Source organism: Giraffa tippelskirchi, chromosome 1 (assembly GCF_054371585.1).
Source record: "Giraffa tippelskirchi isolate mGirTip1 chromosome 1, T2T-mGirTip1v1.2.pri, whole genome shotgun sequence".
NCBI lineage: Eukaryota > Metazoa > Chordata > Mammalia > Artiodactyla > Giraffidae > Giraffa > Giraffa tippelskirchi.
In genome coordinates, this window is record NC_137275.1 from 24,881,155 (window position 1) to 24,905,369 (window position 24,215).

The 24,215-nt window shown below is 45.5% G+C and overlaps 1 protein-coding gene and 1 long non-coding RNA gene across 3 annotated transcripts in view; one reads left to right on the forward strand and one right to left on the reverse strand.

Annotated features, from left to right (window-relative positions):
• The first annotated feature begins 10,202 nt into the window (after positions 1-10,202).
• The window catches only part of SCARB2 (scavenger receptor class B member 2), a 71,801-nt gene continuing 57,788 nt past the window's right edge, over positions 10,203-24,215 (forward strand). For both annotated transcript variants that reach the window (XM_081585301.1, XM_081585308.1), the window contains exon 1: positions 10,203-10,646. In XM_081585301.1, the coding sequence (XP_081441427.1) occupies positions 10,530-10,646 (117 nt within the window). In that variant the 5' untranslated portion in view covers positions 10,203-10,529. The remainder of the gene's footprint in view (positions 10,647-24,215) is intronic.
• On the reverse strand, positions 14,384-20,553 carry LOC145543638 (uncharacterized). The gene is made up of 2 exons (XR_014080924.1): positions 18,932-20,553; positions 14,384-16,859 (listed from the first exon to the last, which is right to left on the reverse strand). It is a non-coding gene; the product is annotated as an uncharacterized LOC145543638 (long non-coding RNA).

Here is a 24,215-nt window from a genome sequence, read left to right on the forward strand (position 1 = left end):
TGTGGCTACAATTTCCAGTACTGTGTTGAACAGAAGTGGTGAGAGAGAGCATCCTTGTCTTGAGGACCCTCATTGGTTTGGTTCGGTATTGTTCCTGTACCACGGTGGCTTGTGGAATCTCGCTTGTGGAATCTCAGTTCCCTGATCAGGGATTGAACCTGGGCCCTGACAGTGAAAGCATCAAATCCTAATCACTGGGCCTCCAGGGAATTCCCAAGGATTCTCATTGTTAAATAAGCAGTTTCTTTTTATGGTTTCACACATAGATATTAGCATGCCAGGTAGATCCCTTCAGGCTGTCACCTATTGTTAAAGAGTCTGGAACTAAGTATCCACAGTATTAATCAGCATAGGTAAAGGAATAAGCTTTGTTGATGAAAAGGAAAACTCACAACACCAGGGTCAAAGCTGCTTGGCAGCTTCCCTCTACCACCGTCTCCCATATTCCCCCTCCTCATAGTGGATATCTCCCTTCCAGTAGGGCAAGTGTGAGAAAGTGACCTTTACTCCCTGTAAGGGAATAAACGGATTGCTCAGTTCCAGGCAGGCAGGGTTTAGGGCGCTAGCTCTCTACTTGAGTTGATTAGGAATGCCAGTCATCCTGCAGGCTTCCCTGGTAGCTCAGCCGGTAAAGAAACCGCCTGCAATGCAGGAGACCGCAAATTCATTCCTGGGTTGGAAAGATCCCCTGGAGAAGGGATAGGCTACCCACTCCAGTATTCTTGGGCTTACCTGGTGGCTCAGATGGTAAAGAATCTGCTTGCAACTCAGGAGACCTGGGTTTGATCCCTGGGTTGGGAAGATCTCCCGCAGGAGGGTATGGCAACCCACTCCAGTATTCTTGCCTGGAGAATCCCCATGGACAGAGGAGCCTGGCGGGCTATAGTTCATAGGGTCACAAAGAGTCAGACATGACTGAGCGACTAAGCACAGCACATAGCCATCCTGCACCTGGGGACTTTGGGATGTACATGCCTGTGGGATATGCAGATATGCAGAGTCCCATGAGGAAGTAAGGAAGGCTTAGAGCAAGTCACAGTCCCATGGAAAGCAGAGTGTTGAGTGCCATCTCCCTGCTGAGAGAATGAGGGAGCTCCTTTTTGTTTTTTCCCTGAAGAAAAAGATGCTAGACCTTTCTAGAATTCTCTACCATCACTGAATTTTCAAAAGATAATATTCCAAGAGTGATTATCACTCAAATCAGAAATGGGATATGAGGAAGAAAAAAAAAGTCCTTGAAAGTAGTAGTTCATATCTAAACATCTCCTTTTTTTTTTTTTAATAAATTTATTTATTTTAGTTGGGGGCTAATTACTTTACAATATTGTAGTGGGTTTTGCCATACATTGACATGAATCAGCCATGGGTTTACATGTGTTCCCCATCCTGAACCCCCCTCCCACCTCCCTCTCCATCCCATCCCTCTGGGTCATCCCATTGCCCCAGCCCCGAGCATTTGTCTCATGCATCGAACCTGGAATGGTGTTCCGTTTCACATATGATAATATACATATTTCAATGCTATTGTCCCAGAACGTCTCACCCTCACCTTCTCCCTCAAAGTCCATAAGACTGTTCTATGCATCTGTGTCTCTTATTCTGTCTCGCATATAGGGTTATCGTTACCATCTTTCAAATTCCATATATATGCATTAGTATACTGTATTGGTGTTTTTCTTTCTGGCTTACTTCACTCTGTATAATGGGCTCCAGTTTCATCCATCTCAATAGAACCGATTCAAATGTATTTTTTTTAATGGCTGAGTAATATTCCATTGTGTATATGTACCACAGCTTCCTTATCCATTCGTCTGCTGATGGACATCTAGGTTGCTTCCATGTCCTGGCTATTGTAAACAGTGCTGCGATGAACATTGGGGTACACGCATCTCTTTCAATTCCGATTTCCTCAGTGTGTATGCCCAGCAGTGGGATTGCTGGGTCATATGGCAGTTCTGTTCCCAGTTTTTTAAGGAATCTCCACACTGTTCTTCATAGTGGCTGTACTAGTTTGCATTCCCACCAACAGTGTAAGAGGGTTCCCTTTTCTCCACACCCTCTCCAGCATTTATCGCTTGTAGACTTTTGGATAGCAGCCATTCTGACTGGTGTGAAATGGTACCTCATTGTGGTTTTGATTTGCATTTCTCTAATAATGAGTGATGTTAAGCATCTTTTCATTTTAAACATCTCCTTCTTGTAGTCTGCCATCTCCTTACAAAATTCCCCTGTGATTTGTACTTTTATTGAAGTGAAACCCACATACCATAAAACTAACCATTTTAAACTGCACAATGCAGTGACATTTGTATAATTGCCTTGTTGTATAACTACCATCTCTAGCTCCAAAACATTTTATCGGCCCCCAAGAAAACCTCATATTATGCATTAAGCAGTCATTCCTTATTCCCTCCTACCCTTTCCCTGGCAACCACCGATCTATTCTCTGTCTCTAAGGATTTACTTACTCTGGATATTTTACATAAATGGAATCATACAATATGTGACCTTTAGTGTCTGTCAACTTTTACCTGGCATACTGTTTATAAGATTCACCCTTGTTGTAGCATGTGTCAGTACTTTATTCCTTGCTGTGCCTGAATAATGGTCCATGTACATACTCCTACATTTTTGTTTATCCATTTACTGGCTGATAGACATTTGGCTTGTTTCCACCTTTGGCAATTCTGCATAGTATTGCTATGAACATTTGCATACAAAGATTTGTTTCAGTACCAAGTTTCAGTCCTTTTGGGTACATACCTACACATGGAGTTTCTGCAACATATGGTCTGTCTATGTTCAACTTTTTGGAGAATGGTGGTGAGATCTCTGTCTCCTCTGGTTTAATTAGAAATGCAGAAAAACAATGCTGCTCAAGATAGCTTGTAATGCAGTTGAAGCAATCCCTTATGAATATTCTGAAACATTCTTCACTGAGGCTAAAAAGAGAGAGTGTTTGCTGTTTAGCAGAGAATTGGAGATGTTTCTAAACTGATAGCTAACAATCTTCTTTGAAGTTGGACCTTTACAAGAGGTTTCTGATTGATAATGTCAGAGACTCAGGAAATGTGATCAGTGTGGTGGCCAGAAGTCCTGCGGGCACTAGGCTAGAGGTGAAATACAGCTCTTATATTTATCCTTTCTATAGGATAATACCTTGACCCTCACCCCTATCTTTAGCACACCCTGTACCCAGCCAAATGCTTCCTCCCTGACACTCATGAGGCCCCTTCTTCACTGCCCATCGGCCCGTCCTACTCCCACCCAGAGACAGATACTGGGTATACTTGACTTTCTCATTTAAAAAAACTTCTAACCATGGAATACATCAATAAGGAATAACTGTAAACTCTTCAGTGGTTTTGGAGAAGGAAATGGCAGCCCACTCCAGTATTCTTGCCTGGAGAATCCCAGGGACGGAGGAGCCTGGTGAGCTGCCGTCTATGGGGTCACACAGAGTCAGACATGATTGAAGTGACTTAGCTAGCTGCTGCTTCAGTGGTTTACTTAGCGCTGATTTCATAATGTGCAGGAATCAGACAGCCCTGATATTTCATAATATTCTGGCTTTGCCACACCAAGAGTTGAACAGCTATCTAAACACACAACCCAAGTCTCATTTGCTTCTAGAAAGTACCTCCAGGCTACTTTGTGACAGCAGATTAGAATGCTTTTCGCATGACAGCATGCATTGAGGATTGTTTTAGCCAGCTTGTAGTTGAGAGGAACCTGGAGCTCATTCCTGGCCGGCAATTCTAGTCCATCAAGTCCAGGCAAGCAGAAGGACTCTGTCTCTCAAACAATGAATTCTGATCTCACTGCCCCTCCTGGTTGCCCATGTGACTGAGAATGTTGGTACTGCCACAGCTTTTTCATCAATTTTCACTGTTTCCGTTTGCTGCTAAGTCACTTCAGTCGTGTCCGACTCTGTGCGACCCCATAGACGGCAGCCCACCAGGCTCCCCCGTCCCTGGGATTCTCCAGGCAAGAACACTGGAGTGGGTTGCCATTTCCTTCTCCAGTGCATGAAAGGGAAAAGTGAAAGTGAAGTCACTCATACGTGTCCGACTCTTAGCGACCCCATGAACTGTAGCCTACCAGGCTCCTCTGTCCATGAGATTTTCCAGGCAAGAGTACTGGAGTCGGGTGCCGTTGTTTAGCTCTCAATAAATGGGAAGCCAGAAGTTCCAAGCCACGGTTATGTGGCTAAGAGCTTCAGTGTCTGACAGATTTAGATTTCAAAACTAGTTTGCTTCTTACAAGCCACATGACTTTGGACCACTTTGTCAACCTCTCCCTGCCTCAGTTCCCACATTCTTAGAAAAAGAGATAAAGTATCTACTTCATGGGACTTTATGAGGGCTAAATGAAAAAATGTAGGTCCAGGATCTAGCACAGTGCTTGGTATATATCCAAGCAGCAGATAGAATTGTTGACATATTAATCATTTTTTCCCAAAGAATACATAAATTTTCTTTTTTTTTTGAAAGTTATTTATTTATTTATTTTTGGCTGTGCTGGGTCTTCATAGCTGCACAGGCTTTTCTCTAGTTGCGGCAAGCAGGGACTACTCTCGAGTTGAGGTGCTCCGACTTCTCATTGCAGTGGCTTTTTTTGTTGCGGAGCACGGGCTCCGGGGTGCTCAAGTTTCGTAATTGCAGCACGTGGGCTCAGTAGTTGTGGCTTCTGGGCTCTAGAGCACAGGCGCAATAGTTTTGGCCCATGGGGGCTTAATTGCTCCATGGGCTTAGTTGTGGAGCGGCATGTGGGAATCATCCTGGATTAGGGATCAAAGCCATGTCTCCTACATTGGCAGGTGGATTCTTTACCACTGAGCCACCAGGGAAGCCCTATAGTAACCACTTTTCTCCCAGTATTTCTTTTTCCCTCTTTTGCTCCTCTGCTTCCACCTACTGCCCACCTCCCCCACCCCAGCCTCAGTTAGAAGAGACTCTGCTTGTGGCTTCAGGGGAGGGAAGGGAGTAAGACACAAATGTCTTTCCCTAGTTGTTGTGTTTCAAACACTCTGCAGCCTTAGAGGAACAAAAATTAAAAAAGAAACGTTTGAAGAGGGAGAATCTCATTTTCCCATAAACCCAAAAGAATAAAACAAAAACCCAAACCAAACAAACTAGAAAAGATTCCCCTCACTCGGGGCACAAAGATGATAACAGGGAAGCCATACAGTTTCCTGGCTGGAGGAGGCGGCAGACAGACCACAGACAACGTCCCGGCTTCCCCCTGCCCTGGTTTGCTATGAGTGTGATAGCGTAAAAATGACAAAGAAGCTCTAATCCATGAGCCTGTAACTTGTCTCAAAAGAAGTTGTATAAATGTGAGAAGTTTGGGATCTGGTAAGGAGAAAGGGAGGAGACAGAAATTCTTAATTATGGATCCCACATTGCTCTGGGTTAAGGATGCTCCACAAACATTTAGAAATAAAAATATCAGATCACTAGGGTGTGAAGGTACATTTTCTAGATCACCTTCAAATCACAGTAAGAAATCTAAGAGTTTTAGAAACCTCTTGGTGCTGGGCCAGTCACAAAGTAAGCAAGGCCTAGGGCCACTTCCATTCTTTTTTAAGCTCCTAGAATAATTAATAAATAACAAAATAGGGTGTTTCAGTTATCCATTATGGTATAACAAACCACCCCAAAACGTAGTTGCTTAATACACAGCCATACATTTGGCCACATCCCAATTCTGCAATGTGGGCGGGGCTCACAGGGCTGGTGTATCATCTCTGTTCCATGTGGCATATGCTGTGGTCATCATAAGCTGGGAGCTTAGATGGACTGTGAATCCTCTCTCCTTCTCCAGGGTCTCTCTCCCTGTGGCTTCTCATCACCCAGCGGTGTAATCTGAGCTTCTAACATGAGAGTTGTGGGACTTCCCTGGTGGTCCAATAGCTAAGACTTTGAGCTCCCAGTTCAGGCAGCCTTGGTTTAATCCCTGGTCAGGGAACTAGATCCCACATGCTGCAGCTAAGAGTTTGCTCATGCTACAGCTAAAGACCCCACATGCCACAACAAAGATCGAAGATCCTGTGTGTGCAACAACTAAAACCCAGTGCAGCCAAATAAATTAAAACACAAAACGAGCAAAAAACAGATGGCCGTTAGACGCAAAAATGTAAAGGAAGGAGCTACCTAGACCTGGAATGGACACACTCCCATCAATTCCACCACCCATTCTACTGGTCAGAGCAGGGTGCAAGGCCAGCCCAGATTTAAGGAGAGGGCAATAAATACCACTTTTAACTGGAGGAGCTGCAGGAGCCTATAAAGAAGGGAAGAGTTGCTGACAGTTACATTTAGAGATTATCTTCCACACAAGGTTGTAAAAACTGTGGTGCATTTTAAATGCCTACATTTAACACATCAACACTTTTCACATAACCATATACAGTTGACTATATAATTAACCTCCTTTGAGTATAATAACAATATTTTAAATTTAAGGTGGGGGCCCAAAGAGTCCTTCTTGTTTCCTGACTCAGAGTCTGTTGTTCTGGAGCCTGTCTTACACTCTTTGCAGGAAGTTCTTTTTCCTTCTGAGTCCTGAGTGATTGTGTAATTTGCAGCAGGCACTAATAATCATTCATCCACAAGGGCACTTGTTTTCAAGTTCTTGTTCTTCTGATTTTAGGTATATAGGGGTCTCTGGGAAAATTTCTATCTCCCTAACAGAGCATCAGTCTCCCTAGTCAACCAGTTGCAGCAGTAACCCTCCTCCGCCGTCTGACCCTCCAGAGCGTGGAAGCAGCTTAATAGTCTGTGTACCTGCCATGCAGCACCCACTCCTTGTAAGCAGAGATGGAGGCTCATCTGGAGGGGAAGATGATTTAACAGCTCAAAAAAAAATAATGAGATCAGTGAACAGAGAAGGTGACCCATCCTACAGATCAGAAATGAAGAGGATCTCCCAAGGGGTTTTGGAAGCTTGTATGAGAATTTGGGAGGCTGTGGGCAAAGTCTCCATCAGTAGTTACCATGCGATGGAGAAGAGGAAACAGAACAGAAAGACAGTTGGGCTAGGAGCTCAGAAGTCCTCAGCTGTTTATGATAGGAAAGAAATTGCTGTGGGATCACAGATGGCTATTCTGGGAATATGAGTTCTTTTTTTTTTTAAGCTGTTTATGTTTTCTGTAATTTAGGTCCTTTTTGTTCTCTCTTAGTGTTTAGTACATTTTTAAAATGCTAGTCTGGTCAGCTGTGCTAAGAGGAATCAAGAAAGAGGTTTTTGTCCAGTTTGGACCAGAGTTTTAAAGGGGAAGCGGCTTACCAGCCACCTGACAAGGTGGAATGCTTGTCCAGTAAGAGCACCTCAAAGGGAAGGTGAACTGAGAGTAACTGAGTTGGAAACCCTGGTTCAGACACTTCCCTCATCCCAAGATGTGTTTATCAAATGGAGCCATCTCTCCATCCCCACTGTCTGTTACTCCCCTAGTGGCCCAGACAAGGGGCAAGAAGGGACCTCAGTGAACAATGAGAAGGATTTGTGCCCTGAGGTTGGTGGCTCAGGGATGAGTAGGTGGGTAACTATGGCATTTGCCTAGTTAACGGAACCTGCAAACAGAAAACTGGTCTTAGTCTGACCAGAGGAAGGGGATTTAACGTGAACTTGGACCACTCGGTGCCGAATACTCAAGCAAGCAGGTTATTGAAACTTTTTTCTAGTTAATACAGGAGAGGACACACACAGGCTGCTGAGGAAGGGATAAGTGAGGGCTACTAGGCTGGCACAGCCCCCGAAGCAAACTGGGGCACAGGACAGAGCCCAGGTATATAGCTAGAATCCAAAGCAGAGAAGAGGAAAGAACAGGCTGTTAGCATGGCAGGACTGGAGGTAGGGAAAGGCTGCTGGTGGTGTCAGGATGACTGGGGACCACCCAGACATCCTGGCTGTGAGGTTTGGAGGAGCTGAATCATTCCAGACCCCACCCAGGCCTGGTTCTCTAGGCCAGCTGCTGCTGACCTTTGGTAGCTATAGATGGGTAGACCTGGGAACGGGGGCGGCCACTGTCATTGCCCTAGTCCAGGCTCAGACCTGCCCTCACAATCTGCTCCAGTTATCTAAAACCCAGTAACATGCCAAAACCTAGTGGCTTCAAACAGTGGTTTATTTTGCATTTCAGGCAGGGCATCACCCCATGGTCTTTCCCCTGTTCACTCCAGCTTGGAGGCCTCAGGGTAGCTGGGCTTAGTGGCGGCTCAAGGCACCAAGAGCTATTTCCAGAGGCCCAAGAAGAAACTGCAAGTGTTTATGATCTTTCTTCAGAAGTTCTAGGACATGGTGATTTAGTGCTTCCCATCCCTAAATCCAGCCCAAGTTCAAGGCAAACCGTATAGACCCCTCCTCTCAATAGTGCTGTGTGTGCTGCCCTAAGTTGCTTCAGTCATGTGCAACTCTTTGCAACCCCACGGATTGTAGCCTGCTAGGCTCCTCTGTCCATGGGATTCTCCAGGAAAGAATACTCAATAGAAGGAGTATCAAAGTTTTTGCCACCATTTTTAATGCATCATAGCATCTCACCAAGTGGTCAGCAAAGTCTCCTAACTGAACCTCCAGGTCCCGGATTCTCATTGATGGCAGCTGGGAGGCAGCAATGCACAGGGTAGAAAAGGGAACGGCTTTGGAAGTCACCAGGCCTGCATTCTGGTTGAGGCAGGATCTACCACCCAGCAACCGGTTGAGCTTGTTAGGTTACTCGCCCCTAAGAGCCTTGTGGTTTCCTTGTGTGTAAAAGAGGGCTAATACTACCATAGCGGCCAAGAAAATGTACTTCTCAGATCATGCACAAATGACCAATGGCCCCAGCTGCCGAGCCCTAAAATCTGTCATCTGGTTCTCATCCCCAGCTTGGTGCAGAGGCCAGTTTCCTAGTGCTGCTCCCAGCTCACAACTGAATACAAGAAGCCTATTCCTGGGAGGCGCTGGGCTCATGGGACAGGGCAGCTTGGCTTGAAGACTCCCCCAAGGCCTTCCTGAGCTTTCTTAGAGCTTCACTGCAGCATAAAATGCTTCCTTCAACTCAACCTTCCTTCCTTGCCTCTCTCCTTCACCAAGGCCACACCTGCACCCCAGGTCTAGCTCCCCAACCCTGTTCCCTCATAAATCTCTACAGTAGTGCTCCCCTCCAGATGCTTTGGGGGGGAGCGGGACAAAGAGCTACCAGGTTGCTGCGGGTATTAAATAGGTATGTGAGCACCTAGTCAAGGCCTGGGTATAGTTGATGTTCATTCAACTGATATTTATTGAGTCTCTGCTGAGTGAGGACTTTAGCCGGAGTGACTGGAACACATTGGTGAGCAAAGCAGATGAGAACACGAGGGCCCCCTGCTTGAAGCTTCTTGCTGACCCCAATGCAGAGGGATCAAGTCCCAACTCTCCTATGGGACACAAGAGTCCTTCAAAGTCTGACCCCAAGGGCCTCCATACCTCCACCCCACACTGCACACCAGAGCCTAGACTCAAAAAAGACTTTCCTCCGGCAATCTCGGATTTTTCACCCCCAATATCTTTTTTTTTAGTTTTTAAAAGCTTATTCTTAATTATAAAAGCTTAATTATTCTATAGAATAATTATGTCTATACATTTTTTTTCTATAGAAATAATGGAGAGACCTCTAGCATGGTTGATCAATACAATTCTTTTTTTCCACCCCTCAATAACTTAACACAGCTTTTTCTTCTCCTAAAGCTTCCCCCCTCCTTTGTACATATCGTTCACATGACAAACCCTTACCCATCCCCCACGACCAGTTCAGTCGTGGTGTGCTAGATCACCCGGGCAGAGGTGCTTGCTGGCACAGATCTCCTCATGCACCTCGTAAAAGCAGTAGTTACATTGTGCTTTAATTGCTGTAACAGTGTCCCGGTAACTTGTGAGCTCGTGTAGATAGCAGGGGCAGCGTGTATCCATCCTGAATCCCCGGTGCTCGGCGCTTGATAGCCCGCAGCTCGTGTCTACGGAGAGGGTAGAGAAGGGGAGAGCAGGCGATTTTCCCGCGGTAACCGCGGGGCCTGCGGTGAGAGGGTGGGGGCGTCGCCGGGCGAGGGTCAGGGAGCCGCTGAAGCTGGGCGGCCCCCGGGACCGGCCGCGGGGCGCTCGGGCCGAATCGCGGCCGCCGCCGCGGGGCACATGACTGCGGGCTCAGCATCCGCCCCGCCCGCTTCCCCGCGCAGCTGCCGCCTGTCGCCTCCCGGGGCTGCGGCGAGCCGGGCCGGCGAGCGTCTCCGCGCTGCGCGCTCCCTCTGCTTCGCGAGCTGCGCCAGGCGGGCGCCGCGGCGGCCCCGGCCGGAGAAAGCGAAACCAAAACGGGACTCCCACCCGGCTTCGGCCGGCCGGGTGCAAGCGGGGCCGCGCTCTCCCAGAGGCGGAGCCGGGAGCCGGGCCCCTCGGCTGGGCCGCGGGCGCCCGAGGGTCCCGGGTCTTCCGGCCGCCCCGGCGGCGCCCCTCAGTCTCTCCCTCCTTCCTTCTCATCCGGTCGCCGGCCGCCCGGCCCCCGAGCGGTGCGCGGAATGGGCAGGTGCTGCTTCTACGTGGTGGGGACGCTGTCCCTGCTGTTGCTGGTGACCAGTATCACGCTGCTGGTGGCCCGAGTCTTCCAGAAGGCCGTGGACCAGACGATCGAGAAGGTGAGGCGTGGCGGGCTGTGTGTGTGTGTGTGTACGGGCGCGCGTCGAGCAGGGTTGGGGGGACACTTCCAGCCCACCTTCCCACTGCTGAACCTTGTGCGGGGTGGATCTGCACCCCCTTATAACCCCAGTCCAGAGGCTAGGGCCCTCCTTTCTTCCTTGTCTTCCTGGGCTGGGTGGGTAAGAATTCAAGAAGGCTGGAGAGGAATCATTCTGTTCCTTTTAGAGCAATAAACAAGACTGTGGGTCTAGACTTTGAAAGAAGGCTTTCACTTACATTCTGTAATTTGTTTTCTGGGCCCTCCCGGCGCCCCAGTCTCTGTTGGGCCCAAACTCATTTCCCTCCCACTTCATGATGAAACAAACTAAATGAAAGACACCGCAACCCCGCAGGTGTGTTGGCTGCTTGCCCTGGCCTTTGAAGTGGTGTGAGGTGGGGATGAGAGGCTGGTGTTGTGTTCCTGCCTTCCTGGGCTGAGCCCCGCACTTGGTAGCCAGGCCAGGCCTCTGGGCTGGGTGACATTTCAGTTCATCAGAGCCTGTGCTGACTAGCTGACTTAGCAGCTTGCTGTCTTGTACCAGCAGTCTGTGTTGCTTTGTCTCACCATGGATTCTTGCTCTTCTCAAACAACCCTAAGCTTAGGCAAAGCTGCATTTAAATTCTTAATCTGAGCCCATCTCTTCCTCTCAGTTGAGTGGACTGGAAAGCTGGTCACTTCAGACCTCTCCATCCTATGATTTCACCAGTGGACATTTCTCCTGCCCTTTCACCCACATTCACCAATCTGTGCAGAAAGAGGAACCAGAGAGAGTTACTGGGGTCACTTTTTTCCTTTTAAGAAAGTTATCGGAGAAGCCTTTCTTGTTAGCACCCATCACTGCCTGATTTCTCCCACTTGTTTACACTCGCTGTTGGCAAGATAATAAAAGCTGGGGCCTCCTCCAAAATTGGTCACTGCGCTCCCAATTAGCAAAATTGTTTCATTCCAGGTGGCAACAGACCTATTTTTTAAATAGAGATTTCTAAAAGCCATCCATTACTTGAAATCTGAAGCAACTTAAAAAAAAAATGCCATGGCAAAGCATAGTTTAATTTTTTAAAAGTTCACATTGCCAAGGGGTGACAGGACCCACTGTCTGAGCTTCTCAAAGGCCACTGTCCAAAGCATGTTCAAAGGAAAAACGAAATTGAATCTCTCCACTCTTGTCCACCTGCAAATCCATGGCAAGGCAGTTTAAGGATGTAACCACTTTAAGGATGTAACCTCTTGCTTGAGTGTCTCGAGTTAAGCAATCCAATGATAGTCAATTGGATTTTCTTGTGTGGCTTTGAAAGGCTGTTTCAGGAGAGGTCTGTGAGACGGATGATCTCCCCACCCTGTGGCTCAGGTATTGTCAGCCTTTGGATGCTCTGTGGGTCTACATTCATGGGCAGTGGGTAGGGAGGTGGGGGTGGAGGGCAGTTGTAAGGCAGCTGGGCTGGGGCTTAAGTTTGCACTGATATTTGGTGATTGGCTTTTAAAGGTGGTTTTCTCCATGAAGAATGGACTCTGATCTGACTGTTAAATGAAAGTACAGGAGAAGTGAACTTTCAGAGCTGCCTCACCCTGTTAAGGAACACTGCACCGTATGGTGTGTGAAACTAAACGACAGGGCTAGGTGTGGACAGGTGTGGAAATATAGTAAGGCAACCACAGGTCACACATTACCATCATTAGCACTCTGCTTTCCTGGGTCACCTGTAGGGGGGCAGCATGAGATGGAAAGAGTAAGGATTTTGCAGGTCAATTCGCAGGCGTGAATCCGGCTCCACCGTGTACTAGCGGGGTAACCTTAGGCTAGTACTTAACCTTTCTTAATTCTAGGTTTTTCCATCTGTAAATGAGGATAACAACTATTTATGTAAATAGAAGAATTATAAGAATTACTAGAGAAAATGGGTGTACTTTTCATGGGATACAGTAGTATGTATTATTTGTAGGGCTGCCCTGGTGACTCAGCAGTAAAGAATCCACCTGCAATGCAGGAGAGATGGGTTCAATCCCTGGGTGGGCAAGATCCCCTGGAGAAAGAAATGGCAACCTACTCCAGTATTCTTGCCTAGGAAATCCCATGGACACAGGAGCCTGGAGGGCTCCAGTTCACAGGGTTGCAAGAGTCAGACATGGCTTAGCGACTAAACCACCACCACCACCATAGTTATTTGTAAATGATAGCAGTTTTATTTTTGTTAGAAGCAAATAAAAAATATATGAGATTGGAGGTTAGACACCCAGTGTTCAAATCCTAGTCCTGACATTTCTAGGCTCTTTGCCTTTGGGCAAGTTACATAACTTCTCTGAACCTCAGTTTCATTCCTGAGAGAAATGAGGATGTTAGCCATCTTGGGGGTGCATTTACCATGAAACTCACAAAGCTTACACTTTGGGTCCCTCACCTGCACTTGCTCTTCCAAGGCCCTCTACCTAATTCTGTATCCAACGTTTTCTTTTCTTACAGCCTCCATACCTTGTATAAGCTTCACACAGACCTAGGATCTGCCTGTGTGTATGCTGTTGTGAAACTGAGTGAGGTCACCTGTGTAAAGCACTAAGCATAGTGTCAGGCTTGGAATAGGTGGCCAATTATAGGTGCCATCATTATTTCCATTAATGTTGTTATGGAAAATTCATTCATAACTTACTTTAATATACTTGTAATACAACCTGATAGTCCTAGTTCTTAATTTTTTTCCTTTGAAGATTGTCCATGTCCTGCTTTGTCTACATCAAAAAGCGGGAAGAGAAAAAGGATGAAAGTCAAATGAGTAGGTTGGGCTAATTGTGAGAAGCTTAGTAACATAATTCCTATTAGAAGACTCTGTCTCATTTGATAATTCTCTTTGAGCCCCACAACAGCCGGAGATGACTGAAGGGAGATTTTGATCTCGGCTGTTGAGTAGAGTGGAAGGAACCAAGACAGTTTGGTTCCATTCTTGGCTTGTTATAGTATGCCTTACATTGAGAAAGCCCTGTTGTTGTTTAGTCACTCACTCATGTCTGACTCTTTTGTGGCCCCATGGACTTAACCCACCAGGCTCCTCTGTCCATGGGATTTTCCAGGCAAGAATACTGGAGTGGGTTGCCATTTCCTTCTCCAGGGGATCTTCCCAACCCAGGGATCACACCTGCATGTACCGCATTTGCAGGTGGATTGTTTACCACTGAGCCTCCAGGGAAGCCCAGCTGTTTCTCTTTACTTTTCTCAATTGCAGAAGAGGCAGAGAAATTTTTCCCTTCGTGGCTGCTCACACCCACATCCTGGAGGATACCCTGAGCATGGGCCAGGCCCTCATTGTTGAGCATTTTGACCTCCCTGAAGACAGAGCTTTGCAGGGACCCAGCAATCTCTTTTTCTGTCTAAAACCTGGAAGGGCAGGGTTTTATGTTACATTTCATCTCGTAACCCCACTAATTGTCCTGGCAAATAGGGCAGTGCCTGGTACATGGTGGGTAAGCTAACTGCCTGCTGCCTCACTTCTAATTGTTTTAGTTGGAAGAACAGTGTCCTAAGAATCAGCAGAGCTTGGTGAAAACTCCTTTTTCGGTTACTAACAAATACCTGGATTAAATTGGACAAGCCAAGTAGGAAATTATTGAACCCCTCAAAACCTCAGGTTCCTCATCTTGAAAATGAGGGTCATAAGAATACCTACCTTTGAGCTGTTGCAAGGATGAAATAAAAGGATTGATGTAAAGCATATAGTACAGTCCTTTCCTGGTGCCTGAATTTGTTATCGTTATTTGTATAGGCAACATATTTGCGCAGCCGACAATAAACATTTGTTGTTGTTTCCAGCTGTTCTTTTCACAGACAGGAACTAAAGAGTAGATAAAGTTCCTTCTAACTCCAAAATTCTGAGATTTATGACACAGGTACGTGACCTGTGCTTGAGAGCAACTCTGCAGCGCAGGATATTAAATTTGCCTTTCGGCTTGCTGACAGTTTGAATATCCCCCAGAAATGAGGGCGCAAGCTGGCCAAGGGCAAAGTTGGCTAATAAGAGATGGGCTGGCAGGGGAAGCAGCGAGAGGGCAAGAAACTGTTGACACTTTGCTTCCTATTCATAGACCAAGGAAGGACGACAGCATTAGGGCTCAGGGATGAGACAAACATGACAGAGTCACATACCCTTCACTGGAAACCTGAGGTCCTGGGCAAATACCAGCTGGCCTGCTCAGGGAGTGAGAGCAACCTTGGAGCTTAAAGAGAGAAAATATAATCCCTGACAGTTTAACCAAATAACACTGATTGGTGAAGCTATGTGATATTTTTAAAGAGTCAAATGAGTAAAACATCTTCATTTTTGTTTATATAAAGACAATCAACTATAAATAATCTTCAAGGGCTCCTTTTTGCCTAGCAACCCCATCTCCTGATTTACCTCTCTTCAGGGTTATAAAGACATAGAATCTTAGAGTAGGCATCACTTAATCTGTTATTTTCTAGTCAAGGAAACTGAGACTGTAAATTCGAATATGGATAGTGGTGGGTATCAAATTAGGAGCTTCCAGGAGGCGCTAGTGGTAAAGAATCTGCCTGCAATGAGGTAATCTAAGAGGTACAGTTTCGATCCCTGGGTCAGGATGATCCCCTGGAGGAGAGCGTGGCAGCCCATTCCAGTATTCTTGCCTGGAGAATCCCATGGACAGAGGATCCTGGCGGGCTACAGCCTAGAGTTGCAAAGAATTGAACATGACTGAAGCAACTTAGCATGCATGCACATATTAGGGTATTGAATTACCTTTACACCTATATGACCCTGGAAATGTAGAGAAGTGACTTATCAAAGACCACATGATGAAGTTAGGTGCACAAACTGGGTCTTCTAGTTTACTTTTCCTATCCTGAAGGTGATCATACATCCCATTGCCTGTGACAGTTCTGGCTTATTTACACCTGTTACCCTGGAGCAATTACTAGCATCTTCTTCCCTTTCAAAAGATTCCTGGTGACTGTAAATTCTACCCTCACACATCACATTGTCCTCCACTTCTTGGCATTGAAGAGGAGCAGTGCTCTCGGAGGAAATGAGGCACCCTCACGTTAGCTCAAGAAAGAGGGTTTGTTTTTTTTTTTCTCTAAGATTGGAAGAGGAAGCTGGTAGAAATCAAAGGGTGAGAACCACAGCACAGTAAGGCCTCCTGCGAATCCAGTAGAAACTGGACAATCAGCAGGATCCAGGCCCAGTGTGTCTCTCACCTCTTCCTTCCCCACCAGCTTCCTCTGTGTCCTTGGGCCCAGGCTGGTTCCTCATTTGGTGCTTCCCCAGCCCTGACCTTCTGTGATGCTCCAGCTGCTGAGCCTCCCATGAGCATGCTTCATCTCTCAGTTTCTTCCTTCCAAATTCGTGACGGAGTCATGTGATTGGCTCAGCACCAGCAGAAACCGTAGCTCTATAAACAGAGGCCATACCCTTGCCGGAGTCTTTAACTCCTCAACAAAATCATCCAACTTCTCCCTGGCTTTTGGAAATGTGATCTGGTGATATCAAAATCTTATGATGTTTCTTTCAGCATCCTACTAATTCATGGTGACTGTGTGTGTATGCAGTACTAAAGGTTAAGGCAAGGGAGTAAGTCAGTAGTTCTCAGTGTTTTTCCTGGACTCTAGGGAACCACATCAGAATCACTTATGGAAAAAACCCAGACACCACTAGCCATCGTGAATCAGAGTCCTTGGGACTAGCACCCAGGTCAAAACCGAGACTGATTCTGTTAACCCATGTCTTCACTCCTTGAGATGGCAATTCTTTTTTTCTTCGTGTTTTATTGTTTTAAAAAAATTATTTCTTTATTTTTGGCTGCACTGGGTCTTCGTTGCTACGTGTGGGCTTTCTCTAGTTGTGGTGTGTGGGAGGCCACTCTTCATTGTGGTGTGAGGGCTTCTCATTACAGCGTCGTCTTTTATTGTGGAGCATGGGCTCTAGGGCACGCGGGCTTGATAGTTGTGGCACATGGGTTTAGTCGGTCCACGGCGTGTGGAATCCTCCTGGACCAGAGATAGAATCCGTGTCTCCTGCATTGCAAGGCAGGTTCTTAACCACTGGACCACCAAGGACGTCCCTGTATTTTATTCTTTATTTTTGCCTGTTTTTCTGGTAAAGAGAAATATATGCCATTGTAAAAAGTCAGAGACAACAAAGAAAAAAAAGTCAGAGAAACAAAGAAACCACTGTTAAATATATTGTTGCTTAATCCACATTTTAGTAGCACATATACTTTACAGAAATGGGGTGCTTCTGTCCCCACTCTGTACTTAATTTTAATTTCAACTGGTATAACTAGCATACAAAAGAGCTGATAATTCTAGTTTGGGCTATTATTCATAGTAATTACTACTATTCTGCAGGTTTACATCAAAGAAAATATCTTTTGGGAGGGAGGGGAAGGTCTTTGCTTATGAGAACTGTTTTTTGCTTTCACTGTCAAGCCACAGTGAAGGGGCCATCTGTTCTGCCAGACACTTGCTTGTTTCCCAGGGAAGAATCAGCAGGTGGGATTATAAAATCATTAATGAAAACACAGGATATTGGCCAAGTGACTAGGCATTTATGGCCTATATCATCAAGATACGTAGTCTATATCCATAATATATTACATGAAGCAACCATTTTTTTTATCAAAGCTGATAACTAGTCAAAAGCAACTGAGAAAAATAAAGGCTACTTGCAGTGTTTGCTCTCTATATCCAAAAGCACTTTTAGGTATATTCTTTGGCAGTCATCCATTTATTTAGGAAATATTTACTGAGTATGAATCATTTGTGAGGCAGTGTGCTGAGACCTGTGGGTACAATAGTAAATGAGACATAGTCCCTACCCTTATGGAATTTATAATCTAATTCAGAATTCTGGGACCCAGATGCCTTTATTCTCTTAAGGATTATTGAAGACACCAAAGAACTTATGTTTCTATTGGTTACATCTATCAATATGTATAATATTAGACATTAGAACTGATACATTTTTAAAACACAAGTATGTGCATGCTAAGTCCTTTGGTTGTATCCAACTCTGTGATCCCATGGACTGTAGCCCACCAGGCTCCTCTGTCCATGGGATTCTCCAGGCAAGAACACTGGAGTGGGATGCCATGCCCTCCTCTAGGGGATCTTCCTGACCCAGGGCTTGAACCCCCATCTCTTTCGTCTCCTGCATTCACAGGCAGGTTCTTTACCACTAGCCCCACCTGGGAAGCCAAAATACAAGTATACATGAGCACATATTTCATTAGCTGTGAGAGCAATGACATCGTTACAACCTGTGTAACCTCTAGAAAGTTCCACTACAAGCTCATGAAAAAAATGAGACTGAAAAGGGCAGATAATGTCTTAGTGTTATTACAGAAATAGTTTTGACCATGAGGAATCCCCTGAGAGGGTCTTGGAGCCCCTCAGGGGTCCTCAGACCACTCTTTGAGAACTACTGGTCTGGTTTTCATTTAATTAATTCTGTTGACTTTTAGAATTTTTAAAATAACATAATATACCTGCTTTATTTCTGTAAGGCCACTTTGGGAACTATGTTATTAATGTTTTCAAACCACCAGGGTCTTGTTTACTTTGTTATATATTTATATGTCTGTTTGGTGTCCTCAGGAGTTCAGCGTGAAGGACAGTGGGTTTGGGCCATCAGTGATGCAGGTTCAAGGAATCTCCTGTCTTTTCCTGTGTGTTAATCAAACCAGACCAGAACATTAGCAGCTCCATAATTGAATTCTTCAATAATTCCCCCCTAGCCTCAGCCCTGCCAGAGATTCTCTATCCACAGGACATAATTCAGTATTTAAAGCTAGCCCCAAAGCTCTCTTTGAAGGTAGGGGTCTGGCCATATGTAGCTTTGTATCATCTTCTCAACCTGTTAAATGAATGTCATACAGAGTAGATAGTTATTAAACATCACGTGGATGAATGGAGAGATGAGAACTTAACATCTTCAGGATGATTTTGGTTATATATTGTTATTCTGCTACACATTTTTGTTCCAGTGGTCACGTTTGCCTCACTAATAGTTTATACCTTTAAAATCTGGAAATTTCACTGAATAATCCAGCTTTCCAGCTTCTCTGGGAACATGTGACTATTCGGTTTTTTTTGTTGTTCATTTTGATTAATTTTTATTGGACTGTAGTTGCTTTTGTGGGATTCCCCAGTGGCTCAGTGATAAAGAATCTGCCTGCAATGCAGGAGAAATGGGTTTGGTACCTGAGTCAGGAAGATCCCCTGGAGAAGGAAATGGCAACCACTCCAGTATTCTTGCCTGGAAAATCCCATGGACAGAAGAGCCTGGAGGGCTATAGTCCATGGGATCACAGACAGTCGGACACGACTTAGTGACTAAACAACAGGAAACATAGTTGCTTTACAGTGTTGAGTTAGTTTCTACTGTAAGCAAAGTGAATCCGCTGTATGTACACATCTATCCCCTCTTTTTTGGATTTCCCGAATGTGGCTCTTTTGCAGTGCTGGCCCCGTCACAGTCTGTGTGACAGCAGCTGGGGCATAATGGAGGCTGCCCTTCAGACGGGACCTCCCTCCCTGTCCCACCGCCATCACACTCCTGTTGTTCCCGACCCCAGGGTCCAGGGAAGGTGCTCTTTGTCATGGGGTTTGCTCTGCTGTCTTTCACAGAGTGGAGAAATATCTGTTTGTATCTGATGCTCTTTACCACAAGAAGGAAAAGGAAAAGATAGCCTGAAGAGGTCATTCATTGTTCAGCTACTCGATTGTGTCTGACTCTTTGTGACCCCACGGACTGCAGCACACCAGACTTCCCTGTCCTTCACCATCTCCTGGAGTTTGCTCAAACTCATGTCCATTTAGTCAGTGATGCTATCCAACCAGCTCATTTCTCTGGCACCCCCTTCTCCTCCTGCCTTCAATCTTTCCCAGCATCGCGTCTTTACTAATGAGTCAGCTTTTTGCAGCAAGTGGCCAAAGTATTGGAGCTTCAGCTTCAGCATCAGTCCTTCCAATGAATATTCAGGGTTGATTCTTTCAGTATTGAAGAATTTAACATGCATTTAACAAAAATGGGAGAGGGCATATTTCTGTGTAGAAGTGAATATTAATGCTAGGGTTTGGCATGCAAACATGCACAGACTTGTACCTGCTTCATTCCTTGACCTTCCCCACGTGGCTCCTTTAGCTTCAGAATTTTACATTCTTTCTAAAGAAAGCAAGACAGAATGCCTTGCTTCCTTGTTACTGAAATGTCATCATTACTCTTGCAAGTCCCATTTTAAGGATATTGCTTCTAATACGATTCTTCTGATAATCCACAGTAATGGAAGGAATAGGAGATGTAGATATAAACAGGTGAGGGAAACATCCCTTATTTCATCTTTGAGAGATATAGTCACAACCAAACAGGTTGTAAAATAATATGGCTGGCTCCACAAGTTATACAGAGAACCTGGCATTATTGCCATGGCCATACTTCTTAGTTATTCACATCTTAAAACCCTGTGTTTCATCTACTCATTCAAATGTTCCTACATCCCCCCACCCCCTTCCCCTGCCAGCATCCACATATATCTCCCCATTCTTCACCTGGTCCTTTTGATTGTTTCTATCTGGTGGCTGATTTTTCTCTCTTTAGGCTGGCAGTTCTCAACCTTGGGTTCACATTTGAAATTACCTGGAAGTATTTAGAAAGTATTCTACTGGGTGTTTTGTAGCAGGAGCTTTTTCAGAATAACTGTTCTACCTTCTTGTCTATATGTGACTTATAGACAGAGCAGCAGCTGACACATAAACTAACATTGGAGCCTCAACTGTCAGATCTCATTAGCTGAAATTATTGGAGTTGCAATTAAAGCAAAATGAGTTCAATAACAGTGACATTAAAAAAAAAAAGAAAGAAAACCAATGCTTTTGTTCCTAAGTTAAAATAAGGTCAGAGAATAAGGGTAAAATGTTAATGGCAGCATATTTCTTATATCTCAATAGAGTATTTAGAAAGGTAAATAGTACAAACTACTCACATTACTCCAAGAATCTGCTCTGGGTTTGCTTGATTTCAGGGAGAAATTTTTAAAATAATGCAGACCAACGGATGTTTTGATATTTGGTGAGTTTTATTAACGTGGAATCCAATGAGAATCCTCCATACACTATTAGATCAGGTTTTCTCAAAGTTGGTCTGCATTATCTCTGGGTAAATATAGACTCTGTAGATGGCAATGTGGATGCTGAGTTTGTGTTTAATTATTAAGTAGCACTTTGTTGAACTAAAGTACAAGCAGCAGTGCTCTTGAGGCCTGAAAGTTTCAGAAAATATTAACTTACTTGCATTAAAGCCCAGTGCAGTTCCCTGAGGGCTTATTCTTATCATCTGCATGTAGCTTTTATCAGGACAGCTGGTTCCTCGGCCATCCTTGTGCTGCTTTCCTGAAAGATCTCCATCAGGCTGGTGTGGATGTGTTGTATCTTGTGGCTGTACCAAGTCATGGGCTTCCCTGGTGGCTCAGACAGTAAAGAATCTGTCTGCAATGCAGGGGACCCAGGTTCAATCCCTGGGTTGGGAAGATCCCCTAGAGAAGGAAATGGCAACCCACTCCAGTATTCTTGCCTGGAGAATTCCAGGGACAGAGAAGCCTGGCGGGCTACAGTCCATGGGGTCGCAAAGAGTCAGACATGACTGAACAACTAACACCTCTCAGCAGAAGAAGCTAATGCAGTCATAGCTGGGAGAAGGTGGAACACTCCATGTTGCTGGTTCTTAAAGGGCCTGTTGGGATGGCAGGTGATGGGCTGAGTCAGGTCCCATGGACTGACGTCTTGGGCTGCGTCAGGACCTCAGAGTTTATCCTGTTAGCAGTGGGGAGAGTGTCTGCCCTGATAGGCACTGTTGATGGAACTCTCTGGAAGCTGATGTAGATAATACCTTTGAAAGGGGCAAAGCTGGAGAAGAGGACACCAGTTGGGAGACTGCCTAGCACTGAACCATATTGCCACAGTCCTTGCCAGTAATGGGATGAAAGTGAAAGTGTTAGTCACTCCATCATGTCCAACTCTTTGCAACCCAGTGGGCTGTAGCCCGCCAGGCTCCCGTGTCCATGAAATTCTCCAGGCCAGAATACTGGAGTGGGTTGCCATTTCCTTCTCCAGGCAAGCTGCCTGACCCAGGGATCGAACCCAGGTCTCCTGCATTACAGGCAGATTCTTTACTGGCTGAGCCACCAGGGAAGCCCAGTGATGAGATAGGCACAGGAAAAGAAATGGAGAATAGGAGGAGGTAGGACTGCTCTCATCAGTAGGACTGAGTGATTAGGGGAGAAATCATGAGCCCCTTTTTTGTTCACGTTGATGTTGAGCAGCCTGCAAGGTATCCAGATGGGAATTTTAGGATGAAAGTGTAGGTCCCTCAGTCATGTCCAACACTTTGTGACCCCATGGACTGTAGCCCGCCAGGTTCCTCTGTCCATGGAATTTTCTAGGCTAGAATACTGGAGTGGGTTGCCATGCCCTCCTCCAGGGGATCTTCCTAACCCAGGAATCAAATCCGGGTCTCCTGCATTACAGGCAGATTCTTGACTGAGCCATCAGGGAAACCCATGGATCCATACAATTGATATTATCCCAGTAATTTCAGGCATTGCCCTTCTTTGGGCCTTGCACATGAACATTCACTGTTACGTGCATATCAATGTTACATCCTTAGCTAAATATCTTCTTGAAACAGGGCCTATGCTTGTTGGGCACAGAGAAAGCTCTCAGTATATACATCTTGGCAAATTAACTGAAAGGTAGGTTTTTCAGTCCAGGTGATTAACCTGGCTTTGACATTGCAGATTGACCACATAACTCAATCATCTTTACAATGTTTCTCTTTTTAAAAATATTTATTTATGTATTTTATTTTTGGCTGCTTTGGGTTTTTGTTGCTGCATGCTGGCATTCTGTAGGTGCAGTGAGTGGGGGCTACTCTCTAGTTGCGGTGTGTAGGCTTCTCATTGCAGTGGCTTCTCTTGTTGCAGAACACAGGCTCTAGGGCACGTGGGCTCAGTAATTGTTGTGCACAGGCTTAGTTGCTCTGAGGCATGTGGGATCTTAATTCCAGACCAGGGATCAAACCCGTGTCCCCTGCATTGGCAAGTGGATTCTTAACCACTGGACCACCAGGGAAGTGCCTCCAATATTTCTTTTGATGATAGTATTACCGCATTACGCCTGGAAAAATTCGTCGTGTTCTGTGCTAGCCAAAGTCACATGGTAAAACTGATTTGGGACCTTATGCTGATTTTTAATTTAGCATAAGTGGAAGACTCTGTTGGTTGCAGGGTTATCTAGTGGCCCAGGGAGGTCTTGGAGCCCAAGTGATGGTTTCTCCACAGTTTCACGGTCTTTCTGGGGTAGGTTTCCAGATAAAATTCAGGATGCCTAGTTAAATTTGAATTTCAGATAAACTTCAAGTAATATTTTAGTGAGTATGTCTATGCAATATTTTGATTCTCTTCAGTTTATCAGTTGTTAGTATCCTGCTGTACTAACTTCATCTTTTTCGAATTTTTTGAATGCAAGTTGCAGATACTACAACACTTTGCCCCTGAATCCTTCAGCATTGCATCCTAAGAATTAAAGCATTTTTTATATAGCCTATGCAATGTTTTGGGCTTCCCAGGTGGCACTAGTGGTAAAGAACCCCCCTGCCAATGTAGGAACCATAAGAGATGTGGATTCTATCCCTGGATCAGGAAGATGCCCTGGAGGAGGGCATGGCAACCCACTCCAGTATTCTTGCCTGGGAAATCCCATGGACAGAGGAGCCTGGCAGGTTACAGTCCATAGTGTCGCACAGAGTTGGACACAACTGAAGCTTAGCACACATGCATGCGATATTTGGGATATTCTTGGGCATCCTGTGTTTTTATTCACTAAATCTGGCAGCTGTACTCTGGGAGTGTGGTGGGGTAGCAGCTCTTAGAGTGGTCAAGCATGGACTTTGCAAACCCACAGACCTATTCTTGGTGGGATTTGACTTGACTCACTGGCTCTGTGAGTCTTGGAGAGCTGGTGCCCCCATCTCCTTACCCGCAACATGGGAATTCTTACTTTGTGGGGCCAATGGAGGGCTTAAAGATCCTGTCCATAATACCCAGCAGAGCACCTGACTCCTGGAGACTTTGAGTCAGTAGCAGCCTGGTAGTAATGGTAATTGTCCTTCTCTGAATTGAACATCAGGGAAGGAGATAAAAATAAAGAAGCAACTGTTTTAGAAACGTTGGCAGCTGTATTTATAAACTCCCTTCTGTTCTCTCAATCCTCTTCTCTACTTAGTGTGTACCCACCCCCCACCCCGCACACACACACACACATCATCACCATCTACTCTGGGATTTACAGTGTACACTAGGTTCCATGAGGGCCATTGTGAGTGGGGAGGTCAGGCGCCAGGGGACACATTAAAGGTGCAGGAGGGAATTCCCTGGAGGTCCAGTGGTTAGGACTCTCCACTTTCACTGCTGAGGGCATGGCCAAAAAAAAGAAAAAATGGTACATGAAAAACCCATACTCTTGAGAGCAAAA